At 39.0% G+C, this 27,732-nt stretch overlaps 2 protein-coding genes across 2 annotated transcripts in view; one reads left to right on the plus strand and one right to left on the minus strand.

Moving 5' to 3' along the window:
- LOC109036102 (trace amine-associated receptor 8c) overlaps nucleotides 1-27,732 on the plus strand; it is a 165,629-nt gene that overhangs the window by 64,034 nt on the left and 73,863 nt on the right.
- Nucleotides 104-14,817, minus strand: LOC109036101 (putative serine protease F56F10.1). The gene is made up of 10 exons (XM_019050052.2): nucleotides 14,674-14,817; nucleotides 13,956-14,174; nucleotides 12,479-12,660; nucleotides 11,301-11,533; nucleotides 10,083-10,215; nucleotides 9,075-9,225; nucleotides 3,629-3,749; nucleotides 2,241-2,373; nucleotides 1,151-1,320; nucleotides 104-308 (listed from the first exon to the last, which is right to left on the minus strand). Exons 2-10 carry the CDS (start codon nucleotides 14,172-14,174, stop codon nucleotides 160-162), a joined length of 1,491 nt encoding a protein of 496 aa, XP_018905597.2. The 5' UTR covers nucleotides 14,674-14,817; the 3' UTR covers nucleotides 104-159.

A 27,732-nucleotide genomic window follows, 5' to 3' on the forward strand; every position in this document is an offset into this window, starting at 1 on the left:
ACCATAACTATAACTAGTTCTTCTCTATAGTTTAATAACGGTTACACTCGTGTCTCTAAGACTCTGGGCGACTGATTTTTCTGTAAAGGAAGAAATTTAGGTATTTGTTCGTAATTTTCTCATTTATTTTCTTCGGTTTTTAGTTTTTGCATGCAGATTTTAGACATCGATGATAGCTGATTTCTCTTGTTCCAATGACTTTGTCTTTGTCCATCGCTCGAGGGTTTTCGAAATCCTTGCACGTGCGTTCTTTAGCTGCTGTGAGTCGTTTGGTGATTCTGGCAGCAAGACTCCGTAATGACCACCTCCTGAAATGGAAAAATAGCTTCATTTTCCAACGAATTTTGGTTCTAAAATGTAAATTTGCAATTTTAGGTACCGTAGCACACATCGCAATGCATTCCAAGCCTGTGATGAATAATAGGAGTATTGCAAACTTTTGATGGAGCAAAAAGAAGAGTTGTTTCCAATAGAAAATTGCTAAAGTTTGAAATTCACACCTAACTTTAACAATATATGGACGAAATATGCGCATTTCATAGGCTCCTTTTCAAAAAGTATACTTTCGACTATTGCATGTGTACTTTCTATTTTTTTGACCCATTTTCATAAAATTAGCGTGATAAGAGCCAAATTCGCACTACCTAGAGTCCAGTCAGTATCCGTTTGTTTCAAGACAGACTGGTCAAGCAGCAAAGGAAATGTTTCATCCCCGAAATATAATTCAAGTTTCACTAATCTCCTTCAAAATCTATTCCAAATGTTATTATTCTGCGTAGTTTCATTATTTTCTTGGAAATCGTTCATTCCGACGCATGCGACACCTCTATAAAAATTAATAAATATAATTATGAAAATATACGTATCTGCTGCTGCTCAGGCAAACTGCAAGCCAACCGGACTACATATTTCGATTAGGAACTACAATTTTCGACCTATCCGTAAAAACACTAATCCGAATAGGGAAATTAATGGTACATACATTGTTACTGTTACAGTGCTGAGCCAGAAATTGTAGTTCCTGATTATAAAATGAAGTCCAACTCTCATTTCTATGTCTTCGAGTCACCTGTGACGTGATTCATTTTTATAAATGTGAATTATTTCTCAGATTACAAAGATAAGAGAAATAAATAATTGTGTCTCAAACCTTTAATTCGAATGGCGATGCTTCCTTTCTTAGGGAACTTCGTGATGCCAACTTTAGACCAAGGGTCATTCGTGCCATGAACGAATATTACTCCAGTCACAGGCAGGTCCAATCCCTTATATTTCTCATTAGTCTTGTTGACAGCATTCTCAATAAATTTGGTGTCAAACCTAGAAATTATTTTCAAACGTAATATCAAACAAAATCAATTTGTTGCGACTTTACTGATCAAACAATCTAAGTACACGTAAATATTTCTTAAAGGTAAATAAAACAGGAAACTCCGAGTTTGAGGATCCAAATTAAAATTGACCGTCTTGGATCAATTATTAGTTTTTGAGCATTACTAATCATTTGAGTATCTTAATCTCAGTATGAACTCTGAAAAATTTGCTGCATTCAGGTAAAAACTTACCACTCCAAAATTTTACCTGAGAGAATAAGTTCTCTTCTTGCATTATAATTGGTTTGGTTTCGAAAACTTTGTGGACGTCAATGTTATGACTAAAATTTTACCTTGTGTAATACATCGTGTTCTTAAAGTAACAAAAGTGTCTCATGAAAAATGTTTAGGACATTATATTTCTTATTGCAGTGAGGATTCATGATAGTAAAGTAACTGCATTTACGAGTGCAGGCAGTGAAATCAATGATGTAATTACTATAATTCAAATTGATTTAACAAAAAGTAAGGTCGTCCAATTAAAAATTATTAATTTTATTTAGTTGTAACTTCTGAGTTTAATTTATCTTGGTTTAGTCCTTGGGGTTTTTGACAATGTACTTTTTACGAGTATCGAGGAGTCAGCCCGATGCCTCAACCTCCGACCTGGAGGACCAGAGTTTGATTTTGGAGTTGCCTCTCCTAGACAGGTTGCTTTCACTGCAGCTAAGAGCCCTGTCTGCCCCTCCCTTGGGTGATTCCTACGCCTAAAAGCCGGTAACCAACTCCAAGCTCCCTTTGAGGTAGGTTTTTGGTTTAGTCCCCCCCTTTGGTTTAGTCCTCATATTCTAAAAATTAAAAATTTTTTAGATGATTTTTCAAATGGTGTGCTAATTTTTCTCAAATAGGTAACTAAGCTTGACTTACTTAACGTCAAACACGTCCTTGCAAATGCTGTCATAAAAGTCTACGGTCAACTTGTCCCCAAACAAATTGTTCTTTCGGCTAGACGTCGCGAACCAACCGAATTCCGTGCAAGTTTGGTAAAACCATTGGCGAGCTAAACATATAAGAAGAAAGTTATCATAGAGATCGAGTTTGACAGGCAAGATCCAAGTCAAATCAAAACTGAAGTGTGAAAAAAGTGAAGTCTCATCCTCCCCAAAACTAAATTTAAGATAATAAGGTATTTTTTCAGACGCAAATTATTTAATATATTTAGATTTTGACTTGAGAAATTGTACAGCTACTGAAGCTGAAATCTATTTGTAACTTCTTTTTTTTTCCTCGAAAATTGACCTGGCTTCTCTCTGTGTAAATCTATATTCATATTCATCAAGGAGTAAAATATATATTACCATCGTATTTGCATTTAATGATGCTGAACTCGATTATCCTCCCGCACATTTTGTCCCCCGAATTCAATTTTTAACCTAATTTCTTCCTTATGGAGATATCTTAATTACTGGAAACTGCGGGATTTCCTCATAAGGGAGCTATTGGTCTCGCATGTAAAGACATATCGTGGTTTCTTCAAACGGAGAAGTAAAATCATGAATTTCTGTGAGAAATCTATGCAACTTTGAAGCCGAATTTGGGATTTGGCCTCCCCGGTGTAGTTTGTAATGCGAGTCCTCATGTATATCGATGGCTGAAGAGCAAAACCACTCATCTCAATCGGGGGTTTTCAAAATTCCCGCTTTTAAATTATTTTTTCTAGGAGGAACTAGAGTCCCTTTATACTGAGAGTCAAGACAATTTGAATCCATTTCTGATTGGTTCCCGTATTTTAGGCCTCCACAGTGTCACAAACGGGAATAAAGGTTACATTTTCACCAATTGCAAAGATTATAATCTGAAATGGACCAGGGAATTACGGGTTCGGCAAGGAACAAACGGAATGAGAGGAGGAACGGAGAAAGGCATTTGAGAATGGGCCGATCAAAGATTACGAAAAACGTTCAATTTCTGTAATCTTTATTCCCGTTTTTGACATCCATGAGCCGAATTGTCTTGACTCTCAGTATAAAGGGACTCTAGGAGGAACAAGCTAACTTCATAGCTTCGGTCTTTTACAGAATGCTCTCCAAACGGAGAAGAAAAATCAAAGATATTTTCAAGAAATTTATTCGACTAGTTTTCCCGTAAACAATGATGTATGATTTGCAACGTCGCAACCAGAGGTACGTGGTTTGGCACTTCGGCCATCGATATGCAGTATGCTCCTATTTAGAAGAGAATTTTTGTAGTGGGACATCTGTGAAATAAAAAAACCTGCTGGAAGATTTACGGGTAAATACGCATGGAAAACTCACCTCCCCAACCTTCCGTATATGAGATCTTGTTCAGTCTCCATCGGTTGATTATGTCGGAATACTTCGCATAAACGCAGAAATCATAATTAGTCTGTCTACTGAATTCGGCATATCGATGAACCTGGGAAACATATTTACCGTGTCAATTAAAATGAATTTTTCGACCGACCTATCTGGCCGTTCATTTCTCTGTACGGTGAATTGTAATATATTAGAGCTGTTTCCTAACAAACATGGAAGAATTTATTCAAACGTTGAGTTTCTCTGTTAAGATTTGGCAGCAGGGGCTGCGTTTCAAAATACCATAGGAATTCTTAAAGCCGGCTATAGAAAGCGATAGAAAATCATATATAGGTGGCTGGATATATATCAATTAGCTGGCTGTAGAAAGCGAAGAAAATTATTCAGCCGGGCTAAACGAAGCGATACACAATTATACAGCGGGGCTATAGTTCCTATCACCTGTTACATAGTTTATCGCCTGGCTGTGCTTCATCGCCATCGGCTGTATGAAATTATATAGCCGGCAATAGAGGCTACAGGAAATCTTACAGCCGGCTGGAGGTCTGTAGTTTTTTGAAACACGGATCCTACTGCCAATTTTTACCGGGGTTACCTGCGGTGATTTTTGTTTCTTCCTTTCTTCCCTTCCCCCCGAAATTTACTGACTCTTATGTGAACCATGTAAGTTGATTTCTAACTTCTAATTTGGATTATTTTCAACACATCAAACACAATTTTCACGGAAATTGAAGGATGATGCGACGAAACATGCAGTAAAGTGCTTCAATTCTTACCGAGTTCAGTGGACCATTATATCTAGAAATATAGGAGAAAACTTCTCATTGTGTTTCAGATACGATTTAATAATCTCCAGCAAAGCTTGGCGTTCTGAAACTCACTATACTTAAACACTACTGATATTGAAGTAATAATATTACAATGGGCCTGTTGCAAACTTTTGCTAGAGCAAAACGAAGAGTTGTTTCCTACAGATAATGCCTCAAAAATCACGATGAGCGCATCGGCAAAGTCTGAAATGCACTCATAACTTCACAATCTGCGTAAGAAATTTGCGGTTTTTTGAGCTTCCCGCTTCGAAAACGATACTACGGTACAGGTGAACATTTTGTTAGAGGAGTCGCTCCATTGGCGACAATACTCATCATGGCCGACGCCAGTCCGCCAAAACACGTGTGATGGGACGAGATAACACTTGAACAGGATTAAACCATATAACAATCGGCGTGTTTACGTTCATATTTTCCTCGCCCGCCTTAATTGACCTTGAACTCTCCTCGAATTACGCGAGGAACTGCGCAAGCGTCGGCCATGATGAATATTGCCAACGATGGAGCGACTCCTCTAACAAAATGTTCACCTGTGCAGTAGTATCGTTTTTGAAGCGGGAAGCTCAAAATAACGCAAAGGGTATCCCGGGATAAGCATGTCAAAATGCCCTTGTGAACGGATTTTTATTTTAACCATTTTAAGTCATCAAGGGTGTCCTAAAACTTAGGTTTTGGGGAATTTTAGCCCCCCAACCCCCTCCGCCCCCCCTCAGACCCCCAAAAACCGCTTTTTAGGGCTATTTTTGACTATGCTAACGTCTTTTCCTCATAACTTTCTTAATTTTCGATAGAATTGAACCAAAATTTGTCAGAATCTACATCAATTAGCTTAGTTTCTGTAGAAAAAAATTCATCATCATCGAATAATATTTTAGCTTCTAAAAAAATTCGTAAAATTTTTTAGAAAAATCATTTTTTTCCTTTTTTTCGCGCTAGGTGACGTATGGAAACGAGGACACAAACAAAAATTGTCTCTTTTCTTAAGTTATACATCCCATAAGATAGAGACAAAATTTCGTGTTGATCGGAGTGGTGCGCCATACTTAAAAACGCAATTTTCTAACCTCAAAACGGCCAAAAATGCCACCATAGCCTCCTTTGATGACTAGGCGTGGGGAAATATGTAGAGAGAAACATCCGGTTTTATCGTCTCACCTCTTACGTGACCCACTTAAGTACCTTGAGCCAAAATTTCGAGTCGATCAGAGTGGTGCGCAACACCCAAGCACGCAATTTTCTAACCTCAAAACGGTCAAATTGCCCATTTCGGCACCCATTATCACTCCGTGTCAAAAAATAAGAAGAGAGACATCCGGTTTTATCGTCTCACCTCTTAAGTGATCCACTTAAGTACCTTGAGTCAAAATTTCGAGTTGATCAGAGTGGTGCGCAACACCCAAGCACGCAATTTTCTAACCTCAAAACGGCCAAATTGCCCATTTCGGCTGATTTCGGCACCCATTACCACTCCGTGTCAAAAAGTAAGAAGAGGGACATCCGATATTATTGTCCTACCTCAATAATTAGACACTTAAGTACATTTAGTCGAAATTTCGTGTCGATCAGAGTGGTGCGCAACACCCGAACACGCCGTTTTCTAACCTGAAACCTCCCAAAATTCACATTTTGGCATTCATTATCATTGTACGAGGGTCATCCAAAAAGTAAGTTTCCCTACCTTGTACCTTCCGAACGAAAATAGATAAATCAAATCGGTAAAAAGGCACATATTAGACATACTCTAAGCTTTAAAACAAGCTTAAGTTATTGAAAATCCGTAAAGGGGTTCGCAAGTAAACTCAATTTTACTGAGACAACCTCCTGTCGCCGCGTGCCCACCTTCGGGGTCAGAATGCGCGGAGAGTCGATTATAGAAGACTAGGGTTATCGCCTCTATACATCACATCAACAAGAAATTTTAAAGTTCTCATTGAGTAACTACCTTAGCAGTAGTTAGTAGTAGTTACCTTACTTTTTGACGTAGTCTTCACATCTTCTTTGACATTTTGGGTATCATTACCAGCAGCTTCTTGACGCCCTCCGCGTAGAAGATCTCGTCTTGGCTCCGAAACTAGTCATTGACAGCGATGTGCACTCCCAAATCAGTTGCTTTGCGTAGGAAAATTTTCCCCCAATCCTGCAAACTTTCGTACTTTAGCTTCATGTGACTTTCATTTGTTCCCGAGCGGAAAAACTTCCACGATGGAAGCGATTTTCAACCGATTCAGAGGTGCAGATCGCTCTCAATGACTGGTTTCAGAGTGAAGGCGAAAGCTTCTACGCGAAAGGCATCAAGAAGCTGCTATGATGATACCAGAAATATCAAAAAAGATGTGGAGACTATGTCAAAAAGTAAGGTAAGGCCTACTCAATGAAAACATGAAAATTCCTTGTTGATGTGATGTATAGAGGCGATAACCCGAGTCTTCTATAATCGTCTCTCCGCGCATCCTGACCCCGGAGGTGGGCACGCGGCGACTGGAGGTTGTCTCAGTAAAATTGAGTTTACTCGCGAACCCCTTGACCGATTTTCAAAAACTTGAGCTTGTTTTAAAGCTTAGAGTATGTTCAATATGTGATTACTTACCGATTTGATTTATCTTTTTTCATTCGGAAGATACAAGGTAGGGAAACTTACTTTTTGGATGACTCTCGTATGTCAGCGACGAGCCCGCTTGAAAAGTGCATGATGCACATTTCAAAGTTCATTTTGGCACCCTACCACGTAGCAGACCCGATCACTCAGCGAAACCTCTGAACTCCCAGGAATTATATGACAGTAGGGAGGCTCGCTCATCCCCCACGTAGAAGCGTTCCCTCCTCCAAACTTCAATAATACGTAGTATTGCACTGAGTACTGGCAAATGCTAGTAAATAAATTAACAAGAAAACGGCGTGTTCGGGTGTTGCGCACCACTCTGATCGACACGAAATTTCGACTAAATGTACTTAAGTGTCTAATTATTGAGGTAGGACAATAATATCGGATGTCCCTCTTCTTACTTTTTGACACGGAGTGGTAATGGGTGCCGAAATCAGCCGAAATGGGCAATTTGGCCGTTTTGAGGTTAGAAAATTGCGTGCTTGGGTGTTGCGCACCACTCTGATCAACTCGAAATTTTGACTCAAGGTACTTAAGTGGATCACTTAAGAGGTGAGACGATAAAACCGGATGTCTCTCTTCTTATTTTTTGACACGGAGTGATAATGGGTGCCGAAATGGGCAATTTGACCGTTTTGAGGTTAGAAAATTGCGTGCTTGGGTGTTGCGCACCACTCTGATCGACTCGAAATTTTGGCTCAAGGTACTTAAGTGGGTCACGTAAGAGGTGAGACGATAAAACCGGATGTTTCTCTCTACATATTTCCCCACGCCTAGTCATCAAAGGAGGCTATGGTGGCATTTTTGGCCGTTTTGAGGTTAGAAAATTGCGTTTTTAAGTATGGCGCACCACTCCGATCAACACGAAATTTTGTCTCTATCTTATGGGATGTATAACTTAAGAAAAGAGACAATTTTTGTTTGTGTCCTCGTTTCCATACGTCACCTAGCGCGAAAAAAGGAAAAAAAATGATTTTTCTAAAAAATTTTACGAATTTTTTTAGAAGCTAAAATATTATTCGATGATGATGAATTTTTTTCTACAGAAACTAAGCTAATTGATGTAGATTCTGACAAATTTTGGTTCAATTCTATCGAAAATTAAGAAAGTTATGAGGAAAAGACGTTAGCATAGTCAAAAATAGCCCTAAAAAGCGGTTTTTGGGGGTCTGAGGGGGGGCGGAGGGGGTTGGGGGGCTAAAATTCCCCAAAACCTAAGTTTTAGGACACCCTTGATGACTTAAAATGGTTAAAATAAAAATCCGTTCACAAGGGCATTTTGACATGCTTATCCCGGGATACCCTTTCTTACGCAGATTGTGAAGTTATGAGTGCATTTCAGACTTTGCCGATGCGCTCATCGTGATTTTTGAGGCATTATCTATAGGAAACAACTCTTCATTCTGCTCTAGCAAAAGTTTGCAACAGGCCCATTGGTAGTAAGTAGTGTTGCACCAAATAGCGTATCTCTTTGAGGGAAAACAGAGCTCGGATGAGCTTTTTCCCTCTGTATTGAGATTTCCAGTTTTCTGGAATTTTAACGCACGTTGGGGATTGGGATGCGTGTAACATACTGCCGTGCTAAGGAGAAACGCCGTATGAACATTCACGAGTTGCCAAGTTTCCTTTGATAGAATACAAATTTCCCAGTAAAATTTTGAATATTTTCCCTCCAATTTTTCAGATAATTCTGTTCGCAATTTCGCCCGAAAGTTCTGCAAATTTCAAGAGAAAATAATCACAACTTTCCTCGAAAATGAACACGTTATCAAAGGAAACTTGGCAACTCTCAAATGTTCATACGGTGTTCTTCCTAACACGGCAGCATAGTTTTTTTTTAGCATAAATACGTCCATTTCCAACTTACTGTCTAATAATAATACTTTACATTCAACTGATTATCGCAGGAAGGCGCGAAGCTCCCTCCTTGGACGGACCAAGTAGCGGCCAGGGGTTAGACACCCAGATACTTACATCCTAGCTTACTACTTACGGGATCGGCAATATTCTTGTCCGTTAAGATTTCGCAGGCATATTTAATTTCGTCCTCCTCCATAACCTCAACGTCCGTAACAAGACGATGCGCAAGATTCCAAAAGAAACTGCTAATGTCATTTTCGCTACCGCTCAGTGGTTCACAAAGGCTGGAAAATAAAGTGATCGAAATTATAAAGAATGTATTTTCTTCGTTTGCACGCACAGAGATAAAAGGAGGAGGGTCCGATATACTGCACAGTATTCAACATGGCCGACGCCAATCCGCCAAAACTTGTATGCAGGTTGAGATTTTAACCTTTTGTTAACAACCTGGCCTGCGGGCCGATTATTGAAACTGATAGACAAAGAAGACATAGGGAGTATAGTGCGATCCTATTGGTTGACATGGTTGGTTCTTATAGACTAAGGAAGAAAATGATGGACTAACTGTCGGATCTTTGGTGGGTTGCCGTTAGTTAGTCCATTACCTACCTCCTATGTCCATCGCCACCACTAGCTTCCATCAATACGATCCCTCCAAATCCCTTTTGTCGTCTTTGTCTGTAGCTTTGTCTATCAGTTTCAATAATCGGCCTGCTGATTACATTCACGTTTTCCTTGCGTTAATACAGATCCGTCTTGATAGCGTCGGTTATGTTGGGGATTGCAAAACATTTTAGTACGCAAGGGTTGAACGGAACAACTCCACTAACGAAATCTTCACCTGTTCCGTGGTATCGTTTTTAAGGCGGGAAGCTCAAAAAAACGCAAATTTCTACGCAAATTTTGAAGTTAGGAGTGCATTTCAGACTTGGTCGGTGCGTTCATTGTGACTTTTGACTCATTTCTATAGGAAACAACTCATATTCTTGCCGTAGCAAAAGTTTTCAACAGGCCCAATAAACGATTCTGCTCGTGTATGATGCTCCTATATTGTGTCTATGCTAAAGCTTCATAGTACATCGATATATTTTATCTCATCAAGCTGTTTGCAGCATTTTTTTTATAAAATTGAAGGACTTACTCGAAAAGCTCATCATATTGACTTGCATTATTCACGATCTTCTCGCTCATGATTTTGTTCGCAGTTGTGATTGTTTCCGCACACTCTGGGCCACCAATTGAAGACAACGTTTTCGAAACGCTTTCGAAGTATTCTGAAAAAGTGAGAATGTAAAACTTTACACCACAATGCATTATTTTCATTAGCGCATTGAAAAAACTACATGAGCACACACGATTCATACAAAAGGTTTTAAAGTCCCTGTTAACATGTTTGTGATACTGAGTAACCGGTCCAATTAAAAAGGAAAAAATTCAAGTTCAGATCGCCGGTTCAGTTTGATGATTCAAAAATAGAGAGAGTGTAGTTCAAAATTAAATGGAATAATTTTGGTAGTCATATCCTTGGCTCATAATATTCTTTTCTGTTTTTCCTCCGTTGAGAATCAGTTCTATCCTATTTTGGGATCAAAATAAACAGAGCACTTGATCCTCTCCTCCCGATACTAGTAAGAATTATAAACCGAGAAAAAAACTTCGGTCATATGAACTGAATGTACGGTGTTCAATATCGGCCTATTTGTTCGGTTCATGTAACTGCTCTCTCGGTTCATGCAACCGAACATTCAAACTGAACATAACTAACGGAAAAGCTCGGTTGCATGAATCGATGATACGGCTCCCAGAACTGAGAGAGCGGTCGCATGCACCGAACAACACGGCCGATATTGGAAAACCGTACATTCGGTTCATATGTATAACCGAACTTTTTTTCTCAGTATATCATCGTCATCGCTAAACAGGGTTGCGATCTTTCATGAAAAATAAAATCTTAAAATTTCATATGAAATCTTTCATGAAATTTCAGAGAAATGTGCAAAATATTGAAAAATATTTTTCAAAATTAAACGAAAAATTAAATGAAAGGAGACCGATTTTTGCCTTTTGGTGTTTTTTAGTGCGTGTTGCACACCCAGCCCCTGAGAATATGCTTCATATTTTTCAAAAATTTGTGAAATTTCATGAAATATTTCACGGAAATTTCTAATATTTCATATTTCTGATCCCCCCCCCCAGTAACCCTGTTGCCAAATTCTTCTTTTTCTTGGAAAAAGGAAGAGGTGTACTTCTTTTGTTTCGATGAGGAATGCGTCTCTCCTCATTTTTCGTCTGATTCGTCTTCAGGATCGAGTTTTGTGTTAGCGCTAACTACTTCCTGCATTAATAAGAAGAATCATACCGTGAAAGTCGACCTTTGCAAGTAGCGGAGCATTCGCGGATACGGCAGAATGAACCAAGTGGGGATATTTGTACCTGAGCCACGCGGCCAGCGATCCCCCGTAAGACACTCCAAAAACGATCCATTTTGGATTCTTGAAACCGTGTTCAGTGTTCATTGTCTCGATGAAATGCGCATAATCAGCCAGAGCCTGTTCGCTACTCAAATACTTCAACGATTTCGTCGTCAAATCGCTATGAACAGAAATGCAATTCAAAGTTGTGAAGGTTGGATGGTGGTTTGAGTTTTCGCAATCTAAAAGATCAGTTTATATACCATTTTTTAACAAGGTGATAGGATAGTGCTGGATTCAAACTAATTTTAGGAGCAAACTGGGCCAGAAAGTTCAGAAATTTTAAATTAGAGTAAAAAATTATGAGCTCTAATGAGTATAAAGAGTGATTTATTACTGATGAGGTCTAATAAGACCCAAACCGTTATAGATATTTCGGCCTGATCCCAGTTTAGGATTCCAATACATCTTCATGAGCTGAACAAGTGAACACCCTCCTCCCTTAGTCTTATACTAATATTCATTAAAGCTCAACATTTTTTACTCTACTTGAAAATTTTCGAACTTTTTTGCCTTGCTTTCCTTGCAAAATAGTGTTCACCCAGCTTTTTTTCACCACCTTGACACACACAATTAGGGCCACATTTTTCCACTGTTTTTTGCTTGTACATAATAAGAATTGTTTATTTAGTAGTACTTTTTTTACAGTTTTTATAACATTTTTTTAAACGCATGATATGAGGAGGGACTTCTATCAAAAATATTTTACAAAAAATTGAATTTTCAACTATCAACTTTCAATGTGCTGATCGTTTAAAGTTGTTGATCGATGTATACAAACACAAAACAAAGACAAAGGTACACATAGGCAGCCCAAAACAAACGCATATAGACTTAGAAATGTATATTTTCCTTTATCGATAGAGACTTAGAAATGTTTAGTCTTCTTGACTTATTTATCTTCGGGCGTTTCCCTGTCTTTTCCCTATTTCACCCTTTTTAAAATATTTCTTCATTTCTCTCCCATTTTCTCTCTTTTTAGGGAGTATTCACAGAAAGTTTAAAAGCGTCATGAAGAATTTGGTTTCAGAGTTTCAGGAGAAAACTACCAATCAGATTTACTCACGGTTTTGGTTGACTTTTGCCGTAGAACCTGTGCTCGATTGTAAAAAGTGCCGCTTTAAATTTCTCCGCCTGCTCGGCAATGAATCCTTGCCTCAACCAACCGACGTTTATGTCCCTGTCACCGCCAACCATCAAAAATATCAAATTGTTCCCATCGTAAAACTCAAAATCCTGGGCATAATGCTGAAAAAAATAAAAAAAAGCAACCTGATGAGTTCGTAACTTCAAACATCGTTCCCATTTGAGACCATTTTCAATTTTCGACATATTTCCTCTCAGAACCGAGCAAATTAAAAGCGCAAGAATGATGGGGTGTTTTGAAAGCAGAAAAAAACCAAGCCATACAGCTATCACCGAATTTAATTGGGCAATTCAATTTCATACGTGAAAACAGTCATGCGGATGTCTGTGCTAATTTCAGCGAATGTTCTACATAATGCGAAGAAAATTCCTTAAACTTTTCAACGGAATCCGCAAGGAATTAAAATTTTCAGTTGGCTTGCTACTTTAGGTGGGATAAAGTCTAATAAATTCAGACCCCTTGGTCTCTGATTTACAAGATTTTTATTTTTATTCACTATGGGTGGATTAACTGGAATTATTCTTGGTAACTCTTCTGTAGATGTATGCTTGCACGACACTTTAGACACTTTTTGCACGTCTTTTAGAAAATCAAATAATCCACTTAAATTTGGCAATAGCTGATGTTTCTTGGTTCCTCTCTGCTAGACGCGGTCCATTTACCCAGAGTCTATGTCTCCATAACTGTCTTGTAACTATGTCTTATTTTTACGTGAAAATGTCAACGAAACCACAAAATTGGAAATTATTTCCTGAACAATTGAAACGTTTCTCTCTAAAAAGCAGCGTCATCTTTGCTATGCATTCAAAGGCCTACTTTGAGATGATGAAAACAGTTATTGATTAAAAAATCAAGCTAAAAGACAAAATAAACAAGTAATATATCAAACTACATGTAGATGAGAAAATATAAAACTTACTGAAAACAAAGCAAACGTTTTGACCTCCTACAAACTGCGATCTTCTTTAGTGCATTAATTACGAAAAACCAATGGAAACATTTTACAAAATAAAAAAGCTACAAAACAATTCACGTAGTTTTCTGATAGTTTTGCAGTTTTGTATTTTGTAATATATTTCCATTGGTTGTTTGTAATGCACTGAAGAAGATCGCAGTTTGTAGGAGGTCGAAAAATTTGCTTGGGTTTTAGTAAGATTTATATTTTTTCTCATCCACATGTAGTTTGAAATATTACTTGTTCATTTTGGCTTGTAGCTCAATTTGTTACGCAATAACTATGTTCTGAACAGCTTAGCCAGTCAAATTTGGTAGTAAAATGTCTTTTAGAAGATGTTTCTAAGCGTTCGGCAGCTACAGTTGTCACTCTTCACGGACAGGCATTATGCAAAAAGATGATTCTCATATTTTTTTATTTTTAAGGTGCCTTACTGCCTACCTGTTCCCAAGTAGCCTTAAGCGAGGGCGTGAAGTGGTCAAGTTTCTGCGCTATCTTCTTAGATTCCACACCTTGGAGACTCTCTTTTTTTGCCACAAAATCATTCAGTCTCCTCTTGGTTGCCTCGTGACCGCTCAGTAATCCAAAATACTGAGCGGTGCTGAAAGCGGCTGCGCTCGTCAGCAAAAAAGCACATGTTACCAATTGAAAAATCAGCATCTAAAATCAAAAACCGAAGAAACGGAATGTTAGGTATCTGTAAATGTTTTCCTAAGTTAACTTCAAAACAAGGAATGTTCAAATTCAGTAATATATTATTTGGATTGCATTTTGCAAAAAGGAACTACTAGCATTGCAATGTTGCGAGGATTGTGCAACTTCTGTTGTCTTGGAGGAAAAACCCGATTATCCATTCATAGTTTCCATTTTAATCGCTAAAAACTGTAAATTTAAGACAAAAATTACCATCTAAATTTCATAGTTTTTCACGATTTCCGCAATTTTATTGCAAAAGATGAAGTTGCACAATCTTAGCATCATTGCAATGCTAGTGGTTCCTTTTTGCAAATGCATTTGATGAAGGCCTCCATTGAAAAATTTTGTATTCAATACTCAAAACGAAAATAAAAGCTGCAAGAAAACACAAAAATATCAGAATATAATTTTAAACTCTTTCGGGTCGAAATTATAACATTTTGAAATCAAATTGTTTACGAACCTTCGAGCGTAGGAAGAAAACAGACTGGTTCACACAATAGTCTCCCAGATCATCGACTATGTCAATGATTTGATTGTGAATCCAATCTGTCTACATTTATATATACTCATGTATAACTTTATCGAGATGTTATTTTAATCTCAAATCAAGTGGTACCTTTTGAATTGCATACAGTCACAAGTTTCTAGGAAGTAAATCATCCCAAGTGGCTCACCCACGTTTAAAGTTATCGCCGCACCGCGCCGCATAGCGAAATAATGATTCATGTATGAGCTCTTACAAAATCAACATTGTAAATTATGCCCTCACTTTAGGATGGACCGTACGTTACGGATGAATCGATGAAGAAGGGGGACTGTGCTCCTAGGCAATTTGATAACCCCCCCCCCTCCCTCTATTTCATTTCGTCCGGTCTTAAATTGCACTTCAAGTTTGCCCCCTCCTCCCCACGCGCTGCTGTCCTACCTAGGGCCTTACTTTTAAGTTTCAATTATCAAACGGAACAATGGACAATGAGTGGGTATTTTATGTGTATTTCACAGAGTCCATAAGGCCAAAACAAACACACGTTATCTCTTTTCAATATAAAAATTATTCAATTTATGATTAAATTGAACTACAAGTGATACAAATTTAGCGAACAAAGTACCCAAAATTCTAAATGAATATGACTCGCCCAAAACGATAATAAATAATCACGTTTTCCATTTTGTTAAAATTAAACCATGCCCTACCCTAATAGTTGCACCGTCATTAATTAACATTTAATTATTTCATCATAACTTATTGACCGTGATCATTTTCTGTGGGATCACGGACCTTAGTTCATCGGAGGTAATATTTGCAGCAGAGCTATTGTTGTTGAGAGGAGTTGCAAAATGTGATTTGGAAATTTCAACGGAAATACTAATGTACTTCATTTTAGCGGCTCTGGTGCTTGCACTAGAGCTGCTATTCCGGACGGTCCCAGCTGGGGAGTATCATTGGACCATGTTACATTGGAGAGACCGCGCGTTGGTTAATGGGAATCGGCGCCATTTTCGGCTATGTTCCTTGTCATGACTTTATTTTATTGCATATTGTTTTATTGTTAGCCAATGCTATGTTGTGTAGTGTATTTTTGGAATCATGGTGATACAGTCAATAATTCAAAACTTGTCTGTGCTTTAATCTCGTGATGGAAAAAATGTACTTTACGTTCAAAATTTGAAAATTTGAATTTTAAAGTTTTCGCGGTTAAGGAAGCTCCAACCACTGGGTTGGAGCTTCCTAGTCATATTACTCGATATCAGCTGATAGCAAACAAAGGTTACCAAGGAAACCGTAAACGTCTAATGCCGTCTGCCCACGTAGCAAATGGGAGGCGAAAATGGAAGTCATCAGTGCATCGTTGAGTGTTGACGCCCGATCCCATTTTCAGACATGTTCACACGTTTTGCTTGCAAAGAAAAAAGGCGGCAAATCAATTTTTATTATTGGACCAATGAGTGTTCTCCAATTTGAGTTTGTAAACATCGTGGTTTCTAGGTTAGGTTTTTGGCTGTGTGATAAATGATATTATGCCGTCTTTGATTTTGTTAAAATGACTCGATATATGTTATTTGATAAACGATTGGAGTTTTGATAAAGTAAGTTGATTTGAATTAAAAATTGTGTCCTTAAAAAATGGATGATGAGGTGATTTGGTTAACATGGGCATTTGTGGTACTTGCGGCGTATTGGGAGTTTGTATGGAAACGACGTGGCAGTAGTCCACACTTTTTACAAGAAACTATTTTGTACAAAGTTCTGTACAAATTTTACACTATTTATACAGTAATATAATACAAAAAAATTATGTACTTTATCACAACTCACATAGCTTCAAAACAAGATAGAAAATGATGGATGCTCAGCCCCGACACATCGATGATCGCGAAATTTGCGCGGCCCGCGCAATTTTCACGTTCAACACTCACCGATGCACTGATGACTTCCATTTTCGCCTCCCATTTGCTACGTGGGCAGACGGCACACAACTACCGTGGCCATCGGGGCGATTATTGAAATGACATCGACTCTATGTCGCCGCTTACGACAAGACATATAGCCCTATCTTAACCGTGTAATATATCGCAATTCGATATTCAAAACCATTACCTACAATTTCAGATATAAAAATGCAAATTTTTTGCAGCCTCGCTAAACGACTTATCAACCATGCATTCCAAAGTTTCTTATCACAGGGCTGTGAAAATATACAATCTAATAAATACAAAATAACCAAATATCTAAAAAGACAAAATTTCAGTTACAGTCAGTTTCAGTCTTATTGTTGCACAAACTAGTTATTTGACAAAAAAAGAAGATGATCACTCAATTGAAAGAAATTGGCGCCCAATCACAACGACAAGTTAAAAAAAATACTGTGGGAGAAATTTTTTAGGATGCGGACCTCCAAAGAGCCTTCAAAATTAAAAGTATACAACAAGTGATAGTGCCATGCATTCTGCATATCAAGGGCCAATACACATTTATACACCGGCTACGTAAATCTGCTAAGTTACAAAACATGAATCGACAGTTGTCGGATTGTACATCAGTGACAAAATGTGTCTAGGCCCTCATTCTTGACTACAACTACTGTCGCCAGAGCCGCTCTCCGACGCGAATGCGTTGGAGCTTCCTGCTTGTTTTTACTTCGTCGACACAATAGCCAACGCTGAGGTGGATGTTAAGCACAAGATTAGCAAGCAAGCAAAGCGCCCTCAGTTAGTATTGGCTACGACGAACGCCAAATAACATTATTACACCTGGATTCAACTATTCGGCCGCTACGGATGTCTGTGTTGCATACGCACGAAAGTGAAGGCGTTTTGATTTTTCAGACACTCATTGCTTCAGCCACGGCAGTATCAAGAGTTGTCGCACATTGCGGTGCAATAAGCGGTCATTTGAGGTCGCAAAACGACTTCCGGAGTCTGGGCCGCATCACGGGAAGGGGATGTTGAAGCCCCCAATAATAATATCTTGGGTGGTATTAACTTATCCGTCTTGAAACAACCCTCAAGGCTGATCAAGGTCATCCAAAGAGCTTTCAATCCATTTTCAATAGCCGGCCTACATTGCGTCAGGGGCGCGGGGGAGGGGGGTGTAAAACTTTCATCCCCTCCTCAGCGTATTGGCACCTATGGCGGAGAATGATTTATGGTTGACTGCCCCGATTTCAGAGCTGACTCTCCGCGATGCGAAAGAGCCCCATGGGGGAGGGGAGAGGGGGTGCTAATGAGGAGTCAGGACTTAGCAATTGATCCTTTGTGTTTTCCTGCTGCGTCCGCTCCGTAAGTTCCGATCGGGAGTAAAATGCAGCAGTTCTGAGGGAAAACGCCCTAAGAATATTCAAACGTCGCACACAGGATCGAGCTAATGGGAGAGGTCGGCCTTGAAATATTTGGATAAAGTTTCAAATTTTGATGTTTATTTCGTCACAAATTCAATTTCAAGGAGTGTTTCTGCAAGGAAATTTCACGAAGAACCCAATGGAGCCAATCTTAAAATTTTTTGTATCATATTTTCGAAAATGTGAGCCCTCGAAGTTTCAAGATTTTGTCCGACTTCTCCTATCGACTTGAGCCAATGTGCGATGCCTTATTTCCTTGGATGAAATACGAATTTTCAGGGATACTTTTGAATGCCCCCCTCCCCTTTTTTCGGAGCATTTTAATCGCTGTTCAATTTGGAGTATCCGCAAATTTTGAGAGTGAATATTAAAAACTAATTTCAAAAATGGACATTTTACTTTGGAAAATTTGGCGATGCTCGAATGTTCATGCGGCGTTTTCTCTCAGCCCCACAGCATGAGTTACGTGACTTTAGCTTACCTTGGCGGTATCACGGTTTTAGAGGTTTGATCGACACGTCTGTTGGTGCTCCAGCGCGTGCAAAAGGGTTAATTCGGCTGAAATTTCAGCGAGAAATGAACGCGTTGGAACAATAGCTTTTTGTTAGTTATTTCGGTTTTACGCCCTCGTTTATGCTACCGTGTTAAGGAAAAGCGTCAGTTAAACATCAGAATGTTGTCAAATGTTTACCAAATGTTTGCTTACTTTCAATATACGCGTAAATTTATCGGAATAATGCGTACTTTCATGTAACCGTTTTCTGAGAGTCAAAATCAAACTTTATATGTCCGTGAATAACTGTTATTTTATTAGAAAAGATATTTTAGAATCCAAAAATTATCAATGAGTCAATTAATTACCGAACCGCGTTTGAAAGAACTGTATATGGACCGCATTAAGCAGGAAGGAACCAAGCCACATCAGCTACTGTCAAATTTAATGGGGCAATTTAAATTTTTACATGAAAACAGTGGTGTGGATTTGTGAGCAAATTTCAGTGAATTTTCTGAGTAGTACGAAGCAAACCCCCTAAATTTTTCAAAGGAATACGCACAAACGCTCACGCGTAAAAAATTAAATTATCCCGTTAAATTTGTCAATTACTGATGTGGCTTGATTCCTTTCTGTTAAACTCGGACATTCGTAAAGATTTTACTATATTGTTACCCAAAGTATGTAAAGGCCAAATTTTCAAGGTTTTTCCCTCTCTGGTGGTTTTAGCAGTTTGCACTCACGGTAACGTGTGACTTTTCCTATCCGGGAGCAGTCAGATGTGTCTAAATGTGTTCATCTCTCCAACTGCCGGACAATATTTTTTTCCGAGTTTTCCTTATTCGGTCACAAGGATTTTTCGGCAACAATGACAGATGGCGTAAGAATCCCATTTTCGACGTTCAGTGGATCGGGTCAATAGGGGAGGTCGGACAAAATTTAGAAACTTCAAAAGCTCATTACTCCGTTTATACAAAACTTTGAGGTTTTAAAAGTAGTTCCATTGGTTTCCTCGTAAAAATTTCTTCTACATACACCCCTTATAATGTAAAATGTGACGATTTAAACATCAAAATTTGCAGTTTTGGTCAAACATTTCATGTCCGACCTCTCTAATTTACTCGATCAACTGTGCGACGTATCATCGACGGCGTTTTAGAAACACATGTGGTTTTCTAAGATGCTCTGTAGAGGTTTCCTTGGCTATTGCTGGACGATGTACGAGGTATAAGCATTTTGTATCTCAACCCTATGGCAGATTCAGGAGGGGGGGGGGGGTTGTTAGGGCTGTGCGGAAAAAAGTAGGAAGAAAAAGAAAAATTAAATTATGGAGGATGCTCGTATTCAGTAATTTTTCATGACAAAATCAACTCGAACACATGCATATTATATGCTTTAAAATTTCGAAATTTTTTTTGGAAGCAGCCCCTCGGACCCCCTTCTGACCCCTCCTTTTGAAGTGTCTGGATCCGTCTCCATTGAAAAAATAGATTAGTAGAATTTACCATTCCTACACGCTGTATTTAACACAGTGTCAATTAAGAGTCAATTCTACCAGAAGAAAGGCAAACGTTACTATAATTATATTGGTACAGGTAACCATTCCTCTGGCAGAATCGACTTGAAGATTGGTAGAATTTACCATTTCTTCAGGCTGTGTGAAATGCAGCGAGAAGGAATGGTAAATTCTACCAATCTTTTTTCTCAGTGTATGTTTAAACCCTACGAGGCCTTTCCGTGACCACCCATCACAGAGCGGAGCAGCGTGCTGCCAGCGCAAAACGCGCACTGGCGCCTACAAACCTATAGGGATACTTGTGCAATGTTTGAAGTATCCACTTAGGTTTGTAGGCGCCAATGCTGTGGTCGGTCGCTTGCCGCGTCGCCCCGCGGCGTGTCACGACGTCTCAAGCAACTATTTCACGACAGAGTCGTTGCACAGTATCATACGAAATTGAAGGCTCTCCAACATGTTAAGAATGACAGGCATCCATTCAGAGTACGGAGCTTTCCTCGCAAAATAAATAAAGATACTACGGCACAAAAAGAGAGCGGTTGTCCAAAAACTCACTAAGTACTAGCATCCGTATTTAATAACGTTTAGTTAAATTTTTGAATTTCATTGGAGAAAAAAATGACTTGGTTTAAGCAGAAAAATTCTTGAGTGCTCCGTCAAGAGGATTGTATTTGAATCAAGAATAAAATCGCGAAATGAATAAAACTGTAAAAAATAAAATAAGGGCCACCCTACTGACCATAAGTAGCTGTTTAAGGAACGACCATAAATGGAACTCTTAATGTATCACCAAATTATCTAATTTCCATTTCTGAACAGCGATATTGCCAGAAAGATGTATCATTCGATTCTTCATACATTCTCCGACGCGAAACCGCTGAAACCCGTGGCTACGCCCTAATTTGACCCGGAAATACATTCGCAGTGAAGTTTGAATGCCTCTACGTTACACGTAGTGCATTAATTGCACCAGCCAACGTTCCGGCGTCAGATAAGTTGAAAATTATGAAGCTTCTCCACCATGCAAGGGACGGGGAAGGAGGGGGGGGGAATAAATAATTTCAGTTTTCTGCGACGCGATAAATTAAACAATTCACTCTTGCGTGCGATCAAGAACTTCTCGACTTGCCGTTTCCGGGCGCCGCACAGTTATGTCCAGAGCGCCAATGGGAGAGCACACATTGGATCTAGAGTCCAGACTCTTAAAAACATCGACATGAAAAAATACTCTTGATTCAATCGGATTTAAGCTTAAATCAAGAACCAAGCTTCTTAATTTGAGCGGATTTCCTTTTGATTCAAGCAAAAATCTGATTGAATCAAGAGTATTTTTTCTTGTCAATGTTTTCAAGAGTCTGGACTATAAATCCAATGTGTTTTTTTTTCCAGTGAGGTATGGCATGATGGAAGAACTGTACTGCCGTGATAGCGAAAAGAGCAGTAAGTGTCAAATTTTCGAAGCCGAGTTTCCTTCGGAATTCGTCTAATCTCTCTCAGATGAAATTACTTGCATTGCTAAAACAGCAAAATTCATATTATTTTCATGAAAACGAAACATATGAGAAAGCCGTAAGTGCGCAAAAAATGATGTACTTTTAGGCTAGACAGCGGTAAGTACCAATATTTCTCCAGAAAGCTGATGAAAACAGTGCTTTCAAGAAAAGTGCCGGCCTCTTCTGCCGATTTCTAACCTGAAAATATGTTTGTTGTGTGTCCAAAACGCAACCGCGAAAGTATGCAAAAAATAACACTTACGGCTGTCTTGCTTAACAATGAACTAGCATGAAAATAAAAAGTACCCTTTTTACGTAATTGAAATAAAATTGGTCGATTTTTAATCATGCAAACGATTTTTAGGAGTTCTTTGGACGATTCGTGATAATTTGAGAAAGAAAGGAGGCTTCTTTCAATAAGATATTCCGCTCAGATGCTTCTGAGCCCGTTTTCTCAAAACTTCATTTTTGGACTTACTGCTCTCTTCGCTCGCTATCACGACAGTGTACAAACTTATATCTTAATACATTTTATTGCCAAATTTGGCAGGCTAAGCTGTACAGAACATGGTAATTGGTTAAAAATCGAGCTACAAGCGAAAATAAAAAAGTAATACTTCAAAGTACTGGTAGATGAGAGATAATATAACTTTATGAATAAAACTTGTTTATTTTGGCTTGTAGCTCGATTTTTTAATCAATTACCATATCTTACATCTTATCTAACACGTAACGCAGGAGTTTAAAAGTGGCTTCATCGCTTTTCTCGTGAAATTTGCTTCAAGATTCATGCCTTGACATGTACAATGTGAAGGAATGAACATAAAAATTTATAGTTTGAGTGAAAAATTTTATGTTCGAATGCTAATTAAAGCGAGTTCCACTGTGCGGCACGCTGGTGATTTCAGCGCGTTGTTCGCAAGTGCAAAAGTGCGAAACCATGGACCCGCTCGGTAAGAGGTTGTTATTTATGAGGGTTGTTCTCGCTGCTCTAGTGTTCCACTTTCCGAAGTTTTTTACGCTGTGGTTTTAGTCGAATAATCGGTATGGATTTAAAAAAATACCCTCGGGCAATGTATAAAGGTCAGTTCAGAGGTTGTATGCATAGCCGTCCTATATCGATGGCCAAAGTGCAAAACCACGTATCTCCATTGCTAAGTCCGAAATTTTCGTTTCGATTTTATCCTTACCAAGGGGAACACGCAAATTTGATAGTTTGAAATTTTTACAGAATATTTTGATGGCAGAGAAGGAAAACCAAAGAAATTTTGAAGAGAGAAACTTGACTGGTTTTCCAAAGAGACAATTGGACCGCGTTAAGGAGAAAGGAACCGAGCCACATCAGCTATTGCCAAATTTAATTAGGCACTTTAATTACTTACATGAAAACGGAAGTGCGAATTTTTGCACAAGTTTCAGTGAAATCCCTGCATAGTACGAAGCAAATTACACAAACTTCTCAACGGAATCCGCACAAACGTTTTCTTGTAAAAAAAAAGTAAAGCTGATTCCTTTATGCTAAACGCAGTACAATTACGCGTTGGGTACGAAGTCTGTAATGCCGCGAACGGGGATACGTGATTTTGCACGTGGGTCGTCGATTTGTTGTGAGGGTGTTTCTGAGGATGCAACTATTCGGCCTCTGAGACCGCGCTAGGAAGTGTCTCCTTTCGTTGAAGGCGTTTTTTATGCGTCGACACTCTTCATCTAGCAAACGAAGCAACCGCATTACTCGTTAATCTACACTGTTACCCGGTTGATTCGGTCTTGGAAGGATGCAACTATTCGGCCTCTGAGACCGCGCTAGGAAGTATCTGCTCTCGTTGAAGGCGTTTTTTTATGCGTCGACACTCTTCATCTAGCAAACGAAGCAACCGCATTACTCGTTAATCTACGCTGTTACCCGGTTGATTCGGTCTTGGAAGGATGCAACTATTCGGCCTCTGAGACCGCGCTAGGAAGTATCTGCTCTCGTTGAAGGCGTTTTTTTATGCATGGGCACTCTTCATCTAGCAAACGAAGCAACCGCATTACTCGTTACTCTACGCTGTTACTCGGTTGATTGGGTCTTGGAAGGATTCAACTATTCGGCCTCTGAGACCGCGCTAGGAAGTATCTGCTCTCGTTGAAGGCGTTTTTTATGCGTCGACACTCTTCATCTAGCAAACGAAGCAACCGCATTACTCGTTAATCTACGCTGTTACCCGGTTGATTGGGTCTTGGAAGGATTCAACTATTCGGCCTCTGAGACCGCGCTAGGAAGTATCTTCTCTCGTTGAAGGCGTTTTTTTATGCATGGGCACTCTTCATCTAGCAAACGAAGCAATCGCATTACTCGTTACTCTACGCTGTTACTCGGTTGATTGGGTCTTGGAAGGATGCAACTATTCGGCCTCTGAGACCGCGCTAGGAAGTATCTTCTCTCGTTGGAGGCGTTTTTTTATGCATGGGCACTCTTCTTGTTACAGATGAAGTGACCGCATTTTGACGGTTTAACTTTGGATCATCCTGCTTTTTTGTTGCAGACTTGAGGAAGACAGATGGTAAAAATCGTCTAGGAAGAGTCTCTTATCTTTCGTAGTTGCAAATAAGCACACATTTGTTTTACAATTAGAAACTTTAATGTCTGGCTCAGTTTAGAAACAACGTATGTACCAGTAGCTCCCCTACGCACCTACATGTTTTTATAAATAAGCCAAAGATTGTAGTTCCAAATTGCAAAGGATCCGATTATTAGCCTCATTTGAGCAATCTTGAAAAGCATTTACGTCAAGTCTATACATCGAATGCTTAAATTGGACAGCATTTTACAATTTGAAACCATACTTTCTGGCTCAGTTTAGAAACGGCGTATATACCATTAGTTTCCCTATACACACATGTGTTTTTAAAAATAAGTTAAAAATAGTACTTCCGAATTTCAAAATGTATAGTCCAATTATTAGCATTATTTGAGCAGAATCGGAAAACTTTACGTAATGGTCACATAGAATTTCTCAATGGAGTTTATAAACAACGCATGGAATATTCGTTTCCCTAAGCTCATAAGTGTTTTTACGAATCAGCTTGAAATTTTGGACGCTCTTGCAGGTGCTCTGGAAAATTTTCCTCCGTGCAGAGTGAAATTAAATGATTCGTAAGAAGACGAGAGGGCAGCCTCGACCGTTGCGCCGGTTCCTTTTCATGGCCATTGAAGTTCGAATGCGGAGCAGTGGCGAGGCATTATTTGCGATTAATCGATTAATCTGCCATTAAAACCTATGGAAAAGGATCGATAAACAGGGTGTTCGCAACGAAAAACACAACAATCGATTATTTTCCGTAGCTTCAAATGGAGAACTATCGATAATCGATCATCGCCTCGCCACTGATGCTGAGTAGTCCATAATCTCACGTATCTTGGAGATCAGGGACGATCGGAGCTTGCCTCTTCGCACCCGAATGAGGTTTCGATTAGCTGCATCCAATACTGTCGTGCTGAGCAAAAACTCCGTATGAACAATCGAGAGTTGCCAAATCTCCTTCGATAAACTGTTTAATTTTGATGAAATCTATGAATACTTTTCCTTGAAATTTTCAAAAACTTTAAGTGAAATTGCGAACAAAACTATATGATAAATCGGAAGAAAAATATTGACGAACTTTCCCGAGAATTCGTGATTGATCGAAGGAAATTTGGCAACGCCTGAATGTTCATATGACGTTCTTCCTTAGCTTGGCAGAATAGCGCGGTGACGGGCCACCCGTTAGACCTTTGTTGGAGAGAGGGGGAGGGGGAGGTATCCCTCAAGGCCCACGAAACGATTTACGGGCGTCCCGTGGGAAAACGTAACCCAAATTACCTTGACTCCAGAATCGAAAATGAGACGGGCCGATCATTGGAAGTCGGTCGATAGCTTTTTCGACGACCTTGATTGATAAATCGTCATTTTCTGAATGGGAGAACGTTACACTTTACGATGTTTCAAAACTTCCAATCCCAATGGATCACTCGACATGGCACGAAGTTAAGCATTCTGATACCATGCATCTTAACCAAAATTTCACGAAAAACACGATTAGCACGACAAAAATTATTGAAATCAACTCCTCACTAAGATATTGAATGTTTCTTGACTTTGGTCATTGATATGTCGTGTATTTGTTCCAAAAGAACAAGACATGGAATGGGATGCTTGTGTTTTTTTCCGAATAGATAACTATTCGAGCTCCGCAGCAGATTTGTTGCCTATCTGGTAAAATTGAAGGCGAATTTCAATTGGACGATGCATCCGAATGGGTAAGTATCCCAGCGGACTGATTATTGAAATTGATGGACGAAGCTATAGACAAAGAAGACATAGGGAGTATGGAGCGATCCTATTGGTTGAAAAAGGAGGTTCTTATCGACAAAGCGAGAAAATGATAGACTAACTGTCGGGTTTCTTGTGAGTTGCCGTTAGTTAGTCTATTACCTACCTCCTTTGTCCATTGCAACCACCCGCTTTCACCAATAGGATCTCTCCATACCTCTTTTGTCTCCTTTGTCTATGGCTTTGTCGATCAATTTCAATAATCGGCCCGCAGTAGACGGTCACACAAATGGACGTCTTTACGCTAAAAAGAACTATGTGCATAGAGTTTGCGTGTAACATAGTTCCTTTTAGCATAAATACGTCCATATCTGAATGCGTGTCAGAAGATTCCGGATAAAACCGAGGGTGACTCTTGAAGTGATCTGTAATTGAGAGCACTTCACATATTATAAGATGCGTATAAATATTGACATAAGCCTTTAAGAAGTATCTCCCAATCCGAATTAGTGAAGCCACTTGAAAAATCAATGCTAAGTGTTTTCCTCTAATTTTACTATTTTTTCCTGACCGTACAATTTTCAAAAATTAAAAGCTCTCCTTTCCTAGCCTCCAAAATATGTGCTTCCCTCTTTTTTCCGGAATTTTTGCATGATCCTCAATCAGGCAATTGTAAATTTTTCAATGACAGACTCGACTGCAATATTCAATTTTTCAGTCATGAAAGGTTTTCACATTGAAACTGATTTGCAATCGAAAGTTCCTCATGGGAATTTACCAAAACTTTGTTCTTATTCCGTCCGATTAATTTTGCGATACTCGGGAGTTACTTACATTTCTGGTGCAATAAGTGAAAGCAAATCATGATTGATGTTTTTGACACCGCTTACTTTATAACAGGGGGATTCACTAGCATGGATCAAAAATGTGTTTTAGCCCGTTTCTACCGACCAACAAAAACTGAAATTTCGATGGCCGCACGGGCTACAGAAAATCTCCATATAACCCTCGAGACGTTGCCATATTATGCATATTATCTTCCATCATATGCATTTCGATCCAAAATGTATCCCAAACAAGGGAAATATACATAATTTCCGTTTAAAATTAATTTTTCTTCGGGCGAAATTTTGAAACAGTTAATGTTCGTACTGCAGCTTTCCCTAGTGAAGCAGCGTAAACAGAAATATCTAAACGGAACAGTAACTCACACACATAAAACATTGAAGTTTAACCTAATCGTAGACTTTTTTGCCTGTAAATTGAGTTTTGATGTTCGAATTTATGGACGCAAGACCTATTTTTTTCACATTTGGGATGCGGTATAAAACATTCTGCCATTACAGATTTTATACTCATCAGTCAAGAGAGACCTGGAGTGCATTGATTTATCCGTGTCGGAGATTCGATTACCGATATGAAAAACACACTGATAGGAAAAAATTGAATGTTGATTTATACTGTTAGAAAGATGTGCAACAAGCATCAAATGCTGATGTTACATAAAATAAATAATAAGTCAACATTGAATTTTTTCACTTAACCGTGGATGTAGACCACCATTGCATTCTTTTATTGTGAAATCAGCATTTATACTCGTCGCACATTTTCTTTTAAAATTATAAATGCTGAAGCAACATTCGATTTTTTCCGTGGTTCAATGAAACTTCTTGGGTCAACCATAAGAAGCCAACTGTTGATTAAGTCTCTTCAGGTTGATACGGCATGAATTCAATCTTCTTTCTTTTTGCCCAGCTCTAGAACTAATACCAGACCAAATCTAAACTGGTCATTTGCAAACTGCGACGCACTGATTTTAACTGCCGCGTGCCGTGATGAGTGGAGTCATCGGCCGACCTCGGAAAAGTATCGAAAATCGTTCGGAT

The sequence above is a fragment of the Bemisia tabaci genome, chromosome 9 (genome assembly GCF_918797505.1).
Source record: "Bemisia tabaci chromosome 9, PGI_BMITA_v3".
NCBI lineage: Eukaryota > Metazoa > Arthropoda > Insecta > Hemiptera > Aleyrodidae > Bemisia > Bemisia tabaci.

Excerpts from the sequence above, each read along its gene's own strand:
- LOC109036101 (XM_019050052.2), bottom strand. The coding sequence starts at position 14,174 with ATGCTGATTTTTCAATTGGTAACATGTGCTTTTTTGCTGACGAGCGCA. Across the intron at positions 10,216-11,300 it reads TGCAAAGGTCGACTTTCACG|AATACTTCGAAAGCGTTTCG; the intron begins GTATGATTCTTC and ends TCACTTTTTCAG. Across the intron at positions 9,226-10,082 it reads CAATATGATGAGCTTTTCGA|CCTTTGTGAACCACTGAGCG; the intron begins GTAAGTCCTTCA and ends TTTATTTTCCAG.